The 13,738-nt window shown below is 37.9% G+C and overlaps 2 protein-coding genes across 3 annotated transcripts; both read right to left on the bottom strand.

Annotated features, from left to right (window-relative positions):
- Positions 1–362: 362 nt before the first annotated feature.
- Positions 363–2,332, bottom strand: LOC135165872 (nuclear protein 1). Its single transcript, XM_064127632.1, has 2 exons — positions 2,011–2,332; positions 363–846 (listed from the first exon to the last, which is right to left on the bottom strand). The coding sequence occupies exon 1, from the start codon at positions 2,231–2,233 to the stop codon at positions 2,024–2,026; it is 210 nt and encodes a 69-aa protein (XP_063983702.1). The 5' UTR covers positions 2,234–2,332; the 3' UTR covers positions 363–846; positions 2,011–2,023.
- A 2,801-nt stretch (positions 2,333–5,133) lies between these two features.
- On the bottom strand, positions 5,134–11,674 carry LOC135165837 (scoloptoxin SSD14). 2 transcript variants are annotated; one of them, XM_064127572.1, is made up of 7 exons: positions 11,472–11,674; positions 8,192–8,428; positions 7,227–7,838; positions 6,752–7,007; positions 6,374–6,564; positions 5,838–6,081; positions 5,134–5,679 (listed from the first exon to the last, which is right to left on the bottom strand). In XM_064127572.1, the coding sequence occupies exons 1-7, from the start codon at positions 11,522–11,524 to the stop codon at positions 5,395–5,397; spliced, it is 1,878 nt and encodes a 625-aa protein (XP_063983642.1). In that variant the 5' UTR covers positions 11,525–11,674; the 3' UTR covers positions 5,134–5,394. The 2 variants fall into 2 exon arrangements, with proteins under 2 accessions (XP_063983642.1, XP_063983641.1); XM_064127571.1 differs by lacking the exon at positions 11,472–11,674 and adding an exon at positions 9,298–9,988.
- Positions 11,675–13,738: the final 2,064 nt, after the last annotated feature.

Raw genomic sequence — 13,738 nt, 5'->3', positions numbered from 1 at the left:
TAGTCGCTCTGCAACGTGCCCCATCCGTTTTATACCCGTTTAATGACCTTATTTCCCTCAAAATGATTTTAATAAATTCATTTACCCCTATTTCGACTAATATTTTACAGCGTGAAAATCTCCCACCGAGAAAATTGACCCCAAGTCGACTGAAACCGTACGAACTGCCTCGAAAATCCTCAATATCACATGCAAACGAGCTGTAATCCTTCGCAGACCGGTCGCCTAGGCCCCTAGACCTATTTCTCCACCCCTTCCCCGACGACAAGAAACCGGATTAGACGGAGAGCCCAGGAAAACATCCAATTAACCGTAAGAAAATTTTCTATTTCACAGCTTCTCCCAAAAAAAAATTCAAGATCTCATTCTCAACTCATTTTATTTAATACTTCTCATACATATTTAATATATCATTAAAAAAAATCATCTGAAGTATCTACTTCTCACTAAATGGGATGATTTATGAGATTAAAATGACGAGTTATTGCTAAAGCTAGAAAAACACGAGGAAAATGCAAAATTAACGACTGCGTCTAGATCAGCCTTGAGTTACTAGCACTACAATATCAATTTTCACTCTTTAAATCTTATCAATATTATTTGTGGTGGGAGGGGTCGATGAGGGGCATTCACCCCTCAGAGGAGGATTGGTAGAGGCTGAGATCTCTCAGGTGATGATGGATTCTTGTATGAGGTTTCGTAGATTCTAGGGTTTCAAGGTGAAGGTCTTCAATTCGTGAGTAAATGCTTTCTCGACGATGCCCTCGCAGGCCTCCGGAGACCACTGTGGCCCTGGAGATGGTGGAGAACAGGGCCGAGGACGTGGGGACACAAATTATCACGAAACTGTAACAGAAAGTTTAAAATGGGGATTTAAAATTTTGTTCTCGATAAGTCGATTGGTTTTGAGTGGATTTTGGATTTTGTGAGGAGTTGAAGGAGTTGTTTTTAGTGGAGATATTTTTTAGGGGGAACACAAGTGCAGAAGATCGGAAAACTTCTCATTATCGAAATTAAAAATTTAGATGATTTCGAAATTTTGAAAGCTTAATATCTTGTTATATATTGAGTTGATAAGAGAATGTGTGGAAAGGTTTTTTGTGGGAAATTTAATTCTCTAGAGAAAATTTCTTGGCACTTTTTGTGGTAAAATCGATAGTTAGAGAGGTAAATGGGTTTAAAGTTCTTAGGTGAGCTTTTATTTGTCTGAAATGTAAGGAGTTGGAATTGAAATTAAGTTATCGGATTTTTCCCCGTTAATTTACTTAGAAAAAAAAGCTCTTGAGAAGTGTTTCACATAAATAATACAAGAAATGAAAAGACTGTTTTTAACTCTTGATATTTAAAAGAAAATTGAATTAAAATTCAGATTATTTAATTTTTTTCTTAATATTTAATTCAACTATTTCATAATTTAGGATATACTTTCTTAGAATATTTTATTCTAAAAGAATTAACTCTTTATAAAGATTACTTGTGACCTTACTCTTGAAATGACTCATTACTCCGACAATCCCGAAGATAAACGATTCTCCAAATACTCAAAACATTACCTTCCACAACTGTACTATCACCTTTAAGATTCAGCTATCTCCGTAAATATCGATTTAACCAAAAAAATCGACTGCACATTTTTTGCAGAAAATTTTCGCCTCTACAAAAAGTTCTAATGAAATTTTTCTCTCCAACTTTTTATTTCCAAGATAATTGCATAAAAAACAATGAAACGTTTTTTTTTCACACTTGAAATTCCATTTTCTCTCACAACTTCAACTTGGATTATTTCCATAAATACCAGTTCCCCATGAACAACTCTCTCCACCTTTTTTATAGTAAATTTCATCCCCTACAATCTCTCCCCCCGAAATATCCCCCAACCCCCCTCCATCTCTCAATAACCGTTGAAAAACCGATGCCCCATCGTATCTCCGAGACAAAAGGCCTATAAATTGCGACGCAGTAACTCCGCCATTTTGTCCTCCAACCTCCCTCTCCCCTCTTGTCACTCACCTTCAGTAACCTCCTAAGCCTTGCTCTTATCGACGTGCCTCTTGTTGTGCTCAGAATTCATTAACTTAGTGAGGATTTTTCTAGAATGTCCATTGGGATCAAAATGATTTGTGTGCTCAGTGGCCTCTCTCTTGCTCCTCTGTTTTCCACCGTGTCCCGTGAATATATGCTTATCGTAATCGTAATTGAAGTGCTCGTACTCGTCTACATAAACCTCAGACATTATCACAAGTCAAAATTAATTTATCAAAACTTGAGAGTGACTTTAATAATTTGGATACGAATTGCTTTGTTTTCGTTTGTGTACTGCCTTCCCCGGTGTCGTCCCCCAGGCTTTTATGGACTCTGACGGCCATCCATTGCGCATGCGCGACCGTTGGACACCGCGAGGTCGTGATGCATCATTTCGACACGTCAAGGTTATTTTTCAGAATATTTTTTGCATTTTTTAAGGGATAAATTCGCGAATTTACGGGGGCTAGGGAGATAATGCCGTTTTTGGGGGTTTTCTGGGGGTTTTGGGGGCTTTTTGAGGTGCAACTCGTGCTGCGCATGCGCTGTGAACATGTTTAGTTCTAGAATGTGCGACGGTTGGAGGTGTTTGTTTATGTTTTCCGTGACCTCGAATCTTTGCCGCGGGGAAGAGGGTTTTCGGGGATATCTAGGGGGTTTTTGGGGACCTCTGGCCGGAGAGAACAAGATTCTGTTGGAGAGAGAGAGAGCTACGACTCAGTGGTTGTTGTTAACATGAGTCAATGTTTATTTTTAATGTGAGTTTATGTTTATTTTTATGGATATGGCGATACCAATTGAACCGTTTTGCCCCGAGACTTTCTTTGAAGAGTCAACACAAAGATCATTTTTTATTTTGAAACCAATTTTTTCCAGAATTTTCGTCGATTCTTCTTTTGATCTGTTGATCGGGGTCTGTTTTGCCCCCTTCACCTCCTCTCCGTAGTCCTTTCATGAGAAAGTTATCATAACCAAATTATTGAATAACTATTCATAGTAATAAACGTTGGCGTTTGTAGGCGAACGATATTTTATTCACGTCCTCTGCTTATTGATTAATTAAATTGCAAATGGTGGCGCTTTGCGAATTTTTTCAATAAATTAAGGCAAAAAATTCAGAGTTGGGTTGGAAAGTTCTTGGGAATTTTGTTTTTGTTCATTTATTCGTATATTATAATTCATTTATATAAGGATATCTTCAGGTTAGGGAATTCTTGAAAAACATTTTAATTCTTTAACAATAAATGATTGACAAGGTGGGGAAGGGGGAAGCATAGAATCCTCTGCCAAAGTATTAGAAAGACCCAGAAATTTTGAAACTGTAAAAAAAATTAGCTCGTTATTGCCTGAAAACTTCTTTGAAAACTCAGGATTCCATAAATAATTTTTAGAAATTTGTTTTCATGTTGACATTTTCTCGGACTTTTTTACGTTTTTGGATTATTCAGTCTATTCTGAAGCTTCGAAAATTTAAGATATTTTGCAAGGACACTGGCAGTGGTTGTTAAACCGACAATAACTTGTTTTTAACATTTTTCCTCGTAGATTACAGCTAAACATAAATTTTCTGATTAGAGCATTCTTGAAGAACAGTCATCACTTGACATCATTCAACATGAATGGTCGACGAAAAAATTTTTCTATTCAAATCATCAAATATTAATCTTTCGGCTCCAAAAATTCCACTATAAATTTTCGAAGTTTTTAGAGTTGCTAATTAACTTTTTAATTTCTGCAGAAATTTAATTTGAAAAAAATGAGAAAATAAAATGTTTCGTGAAACTAATCAACTTCGTATTAAAAGTTAACGTAATCAAAATTGAATTTAATACCATTTACGAAAAAAGTAGATCAGTTTTCAATTTATGCAAAAACTTATATAAAAAAAACGAATAATTTATTTATGATGATGCAATGTTTATTGCTATCGTCAGGAAGATACAACTTTGACATCTCTGGGTCCAACATTTCATAGTTTTCCACCACTGAATATTCAAATAATTGCACAAAGTCCGTGACATTGTCATTTTATTTTTCCACATCTCGCAAACACTCGGTGAATTAATACCTCGATAACCCCTCGGGCTGATGAAAACATTCATTCTCCGGAGTTTCTCAATCGATCCGTCACGTCAGGACGTTGGAAAAAAAAATTCCCATTGTCCCCGAGTCACTATCAATACAAAACAATCGAAGGAAATGCAAATGATTCATTATAAACATCTGGAAAAAAAATTAGACGACTTATTAAACTGAATAATTTTTTTCAACAAAACTTACCTCACGCTGGGGTCTGTATCGGCCCCACCCTATCGTGCGTTAGAACGAGTTCGATAAACCAAAGAAAAATATTTTTTTACTTAGAAAGTCAGCTGATGTCTGGGTGAATGAAAGGAAGTGCGATAACGCGAATCACGCAGTTTCTTTGTTGCTTAGCGCGCCGTATGCTGCATCATCATAATGAAAAATAGATTGGTAAGAGAGATCGAATGGCACGCGCCGCACCACAGACGGAAATATCTACTGATACGAGAATTTAAAAGATTCCCGATAATCGGGAATCATTCGCAAAGATTTAAAAACCGCGCGCCGCATGCGCCAGTATCCTAATCCAGGTCATTCGAGGAAGTCTTCATTTTCACTATAAAAAAAATTAATCGAGCCAATTAAGACTTTTTTAATCGTCTGACGCATATAATTATGATCGATGTCGATTGATAAGCCTCGGGGATCCCTATTCGATCGAAAAAAACATTCAACATTCAATTTCATCGAATCATCACCAGAATCATCGCGCCATCACGCGATGGTAGTTCGTAGTAAGTTTGAATTACGCGCCAAAAATATTGACAGGCGAAAATGAATGAATAATCGATAAAAAAGCATTCGAAAATCGTCGAAGGGAGTTGTATCGGTTCCAGGGCAGATTGGCATCCTTGACAATGGAAAGACTCATGACTTGGCTGAAGGTCGTCTCAATGTCACGCCGACAGAAGTGGACCAGGTAGTTTATAGGTTTAGGGATTCTAGGGATTTTTTTTTATGGTGTCCTCTGAGGGGGACAAATAATTTTTGTCAAGGTGGTAAACTAATTCTCATTTAGTCCCGGAATTCCCAACAAAATATTTTTTATTCGTTCCAAAAATTGCCCAGAGCTGGATTCGAACCAATAACTCCCTTTCCAGTGACTTGTTTTTGATGGCAGTTGTGCTTCAGATGATCAGGATCGTCTTCATGAGATCCAAATCTTCAGGGAAAAATTGTCGCGCTTCCAGGATGAGGAATTGTCCATAAAAAATCACGGATTGTTGTAAAAATTGTCATCATTTCACTGAACTCGTCAACAATTACAAAACTACATGATAAATAACATCAGAATTTGAGGATATGTTTCTCATCAGTTCCGTAGACATCTCCATTCTTCCGATGATCGGCATTCGCGTAAACTGTTCCATTTATTTGAGTTAGACCGCAAACACAGCTGCCTCGATCACGATAACGTAAAGTTTTGTGTCCCAATTTTTTTAAACCATTTACAACTGGCTCTGGCACACCGTATTCGTAGGCAATTTCCATTGGATACACCTGATGGTGAATTCTTGATGCGTCCAGGGCTTCCTTTATCGTGTTGTTCATCCACAGGTGTCTAGCTATCGTCTGGAATGTCAATAGGAAATTTTAGAATTTTTTAAAAAGACTTTTTGACGTATCTTGGAAGAACTATTTAATTATTTTATTTATTTATATTCTTCCCTTCTGATTGCTAAACTGATTTCTCAATTTTTCTATTGAGATTTTTATCCATAGACACTTACGAAGGAAACGGAAGTCGTGATTTTAGTACCACCAGCGCCCCCTATGACCATCCTGACGTCGCCACTCGGTGAAACGAGTATCGAAGGCACCATCGAGGACATCGGCCTCTTCAAGGGTTCAATTAAATTATTTTTATTTGTACCAGCGACACCGTAGTAGTTGACACGTCCTAGAACTGTAAAATCGTCCATTCCAGCGTTCGATACTATTCCAGTTCTTTCACTGACGATACCGCTTCCAAAACTGAAAGGAAAATGGCCTCTTCAAGGTCCGGGACAAAATGGGTGATTTTCAGCTTCGATTACCACTTTTTCAAATTTTTTTCTTCAATTTATTTTTATATTATTTGAAGAGATACCAAAATGATATAAAAAATTATTCATTTCATTAAGTTTTTGCATTTATAAATAATTTACTGAGGAAAAATCATCAGTTAATTTGAATATGAAAAGTATATGAAGAATAAATGGTAAATGAAGCATGAAATAAACTCATAGAGAATAATTTAATTTGTTAGTTTAGGATTTACACTTACTACATGTTAATACTGCTGGTTACGGACACGGCGTCACCGTCAGGCGCCAAAACTGAAATTTGTGCTGTACCGTGATCCTCACGAAGCTCTTCTCCAGCTCCGTAATGAACTGGGTCATTAAACGTCCTGTCATCGGTTATCTGGGTCTTTACCGATCTCGCGTAATCCCTAGACGTCAAATTCTTCACGAACTGCAGTAAAAATTAAAAAAAAAAAACAATTCTTAGAAAAATCAATTTATCAAAAATTGTTTTGCTATTCGCGGGCTTTTTATATTCTTTGAGAGGAGGGGGGGGTGGACTCCAGTTGAAGATGAATAATTAATGATTGTTACATAATTATTGAAGAAAATTAATAATTGTTGATGGAAAAATTCACCTCCTTCATATCAACGAACAAATCGTCTCCCATTTTGCTCCTCATCGAGTAAGCGAATTTCCATGTCTCGATGATCCTGTGATAAGTGAGGATCGTGTTGTTCCATCCCTTTAGGCTATCAGGAGTGAATTTAAATTCATCCAGTACGTTGAGAATAAACGATAACAATGCACCACTGCTGGGTAAATTTGGGGTGAAAACACGTGTACCATCCGATAAAATAGTTTGCAAAGTCGTCTTCCACACGGGCTGATACCTAAATAATCATAAATTTCCAAGAATTTATTGGCGAAATAGTCAAGTTCGTGGGCTCACAAGTGATAGGTTTTGGGTTCGATTTCTGGTCGTCCAAATAATTAATTTATTACCCAATTAATATATCACTAAAAGGCTTACTAATATTTCATAACTCGTTAATGATTTATAATTATTCGTTAATAATATTTTGAAAGGGACAATTCCAGGAGAGACTCACGAGTTGAGATCCTTCATCGTCAAGATGCTGCCTCGTCTCCTCAAGTCCTCAATGTACATCTTCCCCAGGGTGCCGTTGTAAAACTCCTCCGCTCCCTTCTGCTGCAAAATCCTCAGGGTCTTGCAGAGCTTGTCAGGCTTGACTAGGGCCCCGGGCCTCTTCAGCTCTTCGGTCCCTTCCACGAGGAATATCTTCCTCAGGGTGGGATCTGCCCGGACCAGGTCAATGGCCTCCAGTGAGTCGTCGTACAGTGCTTTTGTCATATTCCAGCCCCTATCGCAGAGCTCAATGTTGGGGGCCCAGAGCTCCTCCCACTTGAGTCTACCGAATTTCTTGTGCAACGCACGATATCCGGCGATCTCACCAGGTACAGAGATGGCCAGGGGCCCGATATTGGAGGCATTGACACCCTCCTTATTGTACATGTCTGGTGTCGCTGCCAGTGGTGCCACGTCACGTGATACCAGGAAGTACGATTTTTGGGTTTTTCGGTCGTAGATCGTCATCATGAAACCACCCCCCAACCCCATCGCCTGCATGTTCACTAGACCGTTGCAGATCATCGTGGCGATCGCTGCATCCACGGCTGAGCCATTATTTGCGAGAATACCCCTGAAATAATCGATTTCAATGATCGATCGAGGATAAACTGTGCGATTCCATTGAATTTTCGGGGTTTTGGGGACAATAAGAGGGATGCGATTGGATTAGCTGAGAAGCTGAGGGAATTTCCCTCAAAAAAACCGGTCGATAATCGATTTTGGAACAACTGTTATCGAGATATCGAACTCCAAAATTTTTTCGATTTACCAACCGATTTTTCTTCATTTTCAATTTTTTCTTGGAATTTCCCTTTCAAAAAATTTTTTTTCATTTCATTATCGTGATGGGGTGATTTCCGACTCGATAATTGTTCCCCCTCGAAATATTTAGGGATCTAGAGTGATAAGGGATTATGTCCTTACTTTCCGATTTCCGCGCATTGCGATCCATCTGAGCAAACGGCGCCACCCTTGAAGACCCTTAATTTACTCCACGAGGGGGGGAGAAAGTCGTAACTGTCTGGGGGTATCAATCCACCCCCATTGTGAAATCTTTCTCTTCTATCCGAGTGCAAGAAAATCGCAGTGATGATAACCACCACGATACCGAACAACAGGAGAGTCGCTAGTATGAGTTTCCTCGCTTTTCGCCTTCTCGGTCTGAAAGAAAACAATAAAACTCATCAGTAAACTATAATCACTCCATAAATAACCATTTCACCGACCACAATCCAGGAAAACATAAAACTTCGCGAAATCATTTTGAATTTCCCGCGCAATTCCCCTCTGGTTTTTGCCCTTTTTAATATTTCAAAATACTGGCATTGTTTTTCTAAAATCTCAGTCCATTTGGATGAACGATATAAATTTTATTCAGATAGTGTAAAATTCAGGGATTGTTTATTAAAATTTATTCATTAAATAATTAAATTATTTATTATATCAGGAAAAATGCTCGATATAAATCGATCTGTCGCTTGCGAAGCGACTTTTTTATATCTTAAATCTGTGACCTGTTGATGATATTTTTTTTATCAATGTTTTTCTGTCAAGAGAAATGTTTTTTATCAATGACGACAAAATTTACAGCGCAAAACCATTCACTCCATCGTCAATGCCAGCGAGATGTCAATCCCTTTGAATCAACGCAAAAAATATTCGCGAGAACGTCTTAGTCACATCTGAAGCGCCGAGTGCTGCAGGAAATCAGCGAGATAATTTGCAAAAGTCATTCTGAGAGGGAAATCGGCAAATCAGCGACCGGTGAGTCCCAAAGAAATTCATTATGATTTTATTTTTAATGCTATATCATACGTATATCTTATGTTTACTATATTGTGTTCGTTTTTGAGGATCTAAAGACCGCTCATCAAGAACGAAAATTATCGTTTTTTTTTGCAATTTTTTAAACCGTTCAAATTCGATTTTTCGGCCTAGTCTGATGAAACATTCTAGAGGTTATTTTTCTTCTCTTTTGCATTGCGATTTTTGCAAATTTCGCGACGTGTTGACCTGTTTCTGTCACTCACGCATGCGCAGTGAAGGTTCGGACGTGCTCGGCGGGGGATTCGGGCTGAATTAGCCGAGCGCTGGCGAAGCTCGATCGGCGAGGCAGAGTCCTCGGTAGGTAACACCACGGGGTGTTTTTGTCACTGTAAAATGTCTCTGTAGTCGTGGTCGAACCTGATGAATCGATCATTATGCGTTTGCGGGTAGTTATGTTTATTTTTGATGTTGTAGAACATACCATAGTATTTTTTTACACTAATTTTTAAAATTTTACACTAAATTTAGTTCAAAGTTTTCAATTTTTTGTCCCATTACTTTTCATGTTACAGGGGTGGATGGGGGGTGAAACTGGAGGAAGAGTCAAAAGAGAAATTATAGCGATATTAATATTTACATATTAATGAAGTTTACAGTCAGTTTCTTCGTTTTTTCTATTGTTTATTTAACGAATTATTTTCATGAATTATAATTTATGATGCGGTTCTCCCCACGTGTTCACCCCCGACCCCTTTATCACCCGTTTGAGACTTTGCGACACTGAATCATCACCGAAGGATTAACTGTATTTTTAATCTTGTTTGTTCACTAATCCGTTGACCGGATGTTGACTTTTAATTAATTTATCCATTAATTTCTGGAGTATTTTGAGAGCGATACTTGGGGCTGACGTTATCTCAGTCGACTACCCGAGACAGCTGATTGTCCTGGTATCGATCCAGGCACGCGCCCTCCAGTCCTCTATTCCCCGACAAGAAAATCGAAAATGGAAACTGTGAGTGGAATATCACATTTATGGTACAGTGAAGAAAAGGGGACTTTTTTCGCCAGCGTCAGAAAATATCGTACGATAGACACGAAGAAAAAAAACTACTTTCTGGCCTTCGACTGGTCTGTTACTCTCGCACTCGTAAATAACTATTTTTTTTTACTTGTGTCGTAATGTACTGTTTTACGGACTGTACAGAAATGTCGCACTTTCCGCACTTCTCGCAAAAAAAACGAACCCTTCACGCCCCCTGCAGTGGTGAAACGCGAATTCGTTAATTATTAAAAAAAGCATTTGTTAGACGGGCGTCCGAAAAGTGATACTTTATGGAACTAGTAAAAAAATGTGGTATTTTCGATGCAAATGTTTTTTTTTCAAGGCAAATAAGGCGAAATTTGTTATCCTAAATGTTTTCGTATTGTGTGAGTCGTAAAACCCTCGAATCGATTTCGTCGATTGTTTAAATCGATTGTTTATGAAGGAAATGAATATTTATAGTAAAAAAATATTTTTATCATGAGTTTTTTGTGGAAAAAGTTGATATTCATTTTCAATTATCAAATACTCGATTTTGCGAATGTGAAGCACGAAATTGGGTTGTAGTGTTAAGAAAAAAACATAAACAAAGACAAAGTCCATTCGGTGGCCTCGGAGTGGATAGCTTTTGACCTCTACTACGGGGGAAGAGGGTTAATCTCAGTCATGAGCAGTTTTTTTGTCGTCTCTTCATACTTTTAATGAGAAAAAAAATTGAAGTTCATTTGATGAGTGCGAATTATAGTTATGAGTTGGCTAAGAAGCAGAACTCAATATTTAACATCGAGGGGGGATGGATAAGCTTTTGATCCTCCCTGATGCCCTGTATTACGTGTTCTCACGAACTTTTGTCATTAAACCGCCTGTGTAAATACTAACTACTTGCTCATTAAATACTTTGTGGGTAAAAATTTTATTAAAAAAACAAGCTACAGCGGTGCGAGGGCGGGATCAAATTACGAAGAAATTTATGAGAGAGAAATAATGAAAATAACATGTCTTTTGCTCTTTTGCAAAAATTTACTGCGAAAATCAAAAAAGTTTTACAGACAAGAGACAGTTGGAAATTTTTTTTATCAAAGTTTTTAAAATTATAGAATTTTTTAAATACAAAACCTTTTGCTAAATTTCAAATTGTGGAAATTTGAGGCTTAAAAATCTTCAGTATTAAAATTTTTTTAGAGCTCTTGTCTTTCATGTTCACTTTCTCTTTTTCAATTTGGAAAAAATGAGTTTCGCGCAGGTGTTCGCGATTTCTAACGGAAAAAATTCCAAAGAATATTTTTTTTTTAATTAATTAAAAAATCTCCGAATTCATTAAAATTAATTACGTCACGTTGCGGCGCACCTTTACTTTCACCCAAAAAAAATTAGCAAATTAAAATTTCTGACCTTGTTCCATCACTGGGCAACGTGGTAAACTCGACGTTCTCGTGTCCAGTCATGTCCCAATTTCACTGAAAAAAAAAGGGGAAAAAAAAATTGAGATGAATCTCAGGAGACGATTGCGCACGAGGCACCAGAGGCAGACTGCGGGGTCCGATGGTCCGCGTCTGTCCCCCACGTGCTTGATTTTTTTGGTTCTTCTGAATCCCGACACAAGCGTAACCATCCTTTTAGCCCAATCCCCCAATAGTCCGACCAGTGTGCAAAGGAGAGGGGAAATAAAAGTGATAAAAATGTATAAAAATGCGGGAGAATGGGATGGTCACGTGCTTTCAGCGTTCATCGCACTCGGTGCCGAATCTCACGTGCACAACTGATGTCTTGCTGATATTTTTTAGCCCTCGGAAGTCAAGTCAAGGACGACATCGTCGCTAACGATTAAATTATGACCTCGTTGACCTCTGTCCAGTGAATTTGATTTTTTTTTTCAAAATAATATGGGATTCGCTTTCCGATGGGACCGGGCACTGGGTAATTGACGACTAATTACCTCATTTCAGATAAAATTTTCCCGAATTCTCTGGCGTCAAAATTTCACTTTTGGATTTTCAGTCCCAATAAGCGATTTTAGGTCATCTCTGGGTGTTTGGGTACGAGGAGATTGGGAATCGGTGTGAGGGCTCATCCCCGGGAAACACCATATTTCACTCCGAGTGCGGAAAAATTTTTTTCTCGCACGGGAGCCGCAAAAGTAACTTTTTACGGACGCGATGCGCAAAACGTCGTTTTTCCTCACATCGTGATGAAACACCTTTCGATATTAGGGGGAGGGGAGTGCTGCCCAGGGCCCTGGGGCCTGGGTCCTGAGGACTAAATTTAGAAATAGTATTTTTCCAACCTAGGGAGGTAAAATAAAGAATCCGAACCGACGGGGTATCCTCACCGTCGGCTCGGCCGATAATTTTGTACGAGAGGTCCTTTATTTTATATCCTGCGGTTAGGAAATTTATTTTCAACACGTCTATGCGAAAAGATCGTATTTTTCTCTCTTGTGAGCGTGCGGAAAGTGACAACTTTCACACGCTTTCCTCCCCTAGTCAGACAAAATACAATTTTTTACCTTTGCAGACGTATTGATGAAATAATTGGAACGCCCGGGGGAAAACAGGACTTTCCGCACTTGATTGATAATATACTGTTTCCCGCGGTGCGATAAAAATTTTTTAAAATAAGATCTGAGGTCTTGTTGAGTAATTACCCCACAAGGAACGAAATTTTTTATAAAAATTAGACTTTCAGAGGGTGAAATGTGGGATAAATGACCTTCAACCACTTTTCAGGTTGAATTTTGTCCGAAAAAGTAAACTTGCGATTCTAATTTCTACATAAAATTAATTTTCGTCTCATGTTTCACCCTTTGTCGGTATAATTTACGTAAAAATAATTTTTCGTGTGGGGAATAATATAATATATTAATATACCTGTTATACAATTTCTGTAAATTGTATTTCACAATTTTCTTGTTACAAATTTCGAAACCGCGTTCTTCACAGTTGAACTATTCCTTTGGAACTGTTCTCTTCAACCCTGACGTACCCTTTAGACCTGCTCGACCGGATGCTTTTCTCCGTTACGTTCATACTCTCTCCGACCCGCATTTCCCTCATTAACTCAAACATCAGTTTTCTGAAAAAAATTTCAGGTAAACGTGTGCACGTCAGGTCGACCAATTCTCCCTGAGAGTTTAGAACTGTCCGATTTTTATTGCTTCCCTCGGGTGAACCTTCTGCAGTTTTATTACACCCCCAGAACCGACAGCTTCAACTTGTCTTTTTTTCATAATCTGGGCTTTCTCGGTCATTCAATTTTTCACGGGAATATTATATTTACCCCCGGACCAGCTCGGTCTCTCGTTCGCTTCCACATGCGGAGGGAAAAATAGGGAACAATTACCATTTTATTTTGGTGAAAGGGTAGTATTTTTGTTTGTCGATAGTTTTTTTACAGAGATATCGTAGAATAATTGAAATGCCTTCAGAAAATTTTATAATTTAGTGGAAATTTTATTTTATTATGCGCTAATTGCGCCAGAAAGTTACGATTTTCACTCTAAAAAATGAATCATTCGTTGAAAAATAATTATTAATGAATTAAGGGGTGAAAATTCAATAAACTATATTTATGAATATACGTTATATTTATTAAGATTCAATTTTTTTTACTAAATGGGAGACAATAGAAAAAAAATCAAAAACAGTAAAACATAAATCAAA

Source organism: Diachasmimorpha longicaudata, chromosome 9 (genome assembly GCF_034640455.1).
Source record: "Diachasmimorpha longicaudata isolate KC_UGA_2023 chromosome 9, iyDiaLong2, whole genome shotgun sequence".
NCBI classification, from domain to species: domain Eukaryota; kingdom Metazoa; phylum Arthropoda; class Insecta; order Hymenoptera; family Braconidae; genus Diachasmimorpha; species Diachasmimorpha longicaudata.
The sequence above is the reverse complement of the archived record's forward strand: the minus strand, read 5'-3'. Positions and strand labels throughout refer to the sequence as shown.

What these genes read in the sequence shown, in the direction of transcription:
- LOC135165837 (XM_064127571.1), bottom strand. Translation starts at nt 9,518, where the DNA reads ATGGTATGTTCTACAACATCAAAAATAAACATAACTACCCGCAAACGC. An exon ending in CGAACCTTCACTGCGCATGC is followed by an intron (nt 8,429 to 9,297) that starts GTGAGTGACAGA and finishes GTTTTCTTTCAG; the next exon opens with ACCGAGAAGGCGAAAAGCGA. An exon ending in ACCAGCAGTATTAACATGTA is followed by an intron (nt 6,082 to 6,373) that starts GTAAGTGTAAAT and finishes TTTTCCTTTCAG; the next exon opens with TTTTGGAAGCGGTATCGTCA.
- LOC135165872 (XM_064127632.1), bottom strand. Translation starts at nt 2,233, where the DNA reads ATGTCTGAGGTTTATGTAGACGAGTACGAGCACTTCAATTACGATTAC.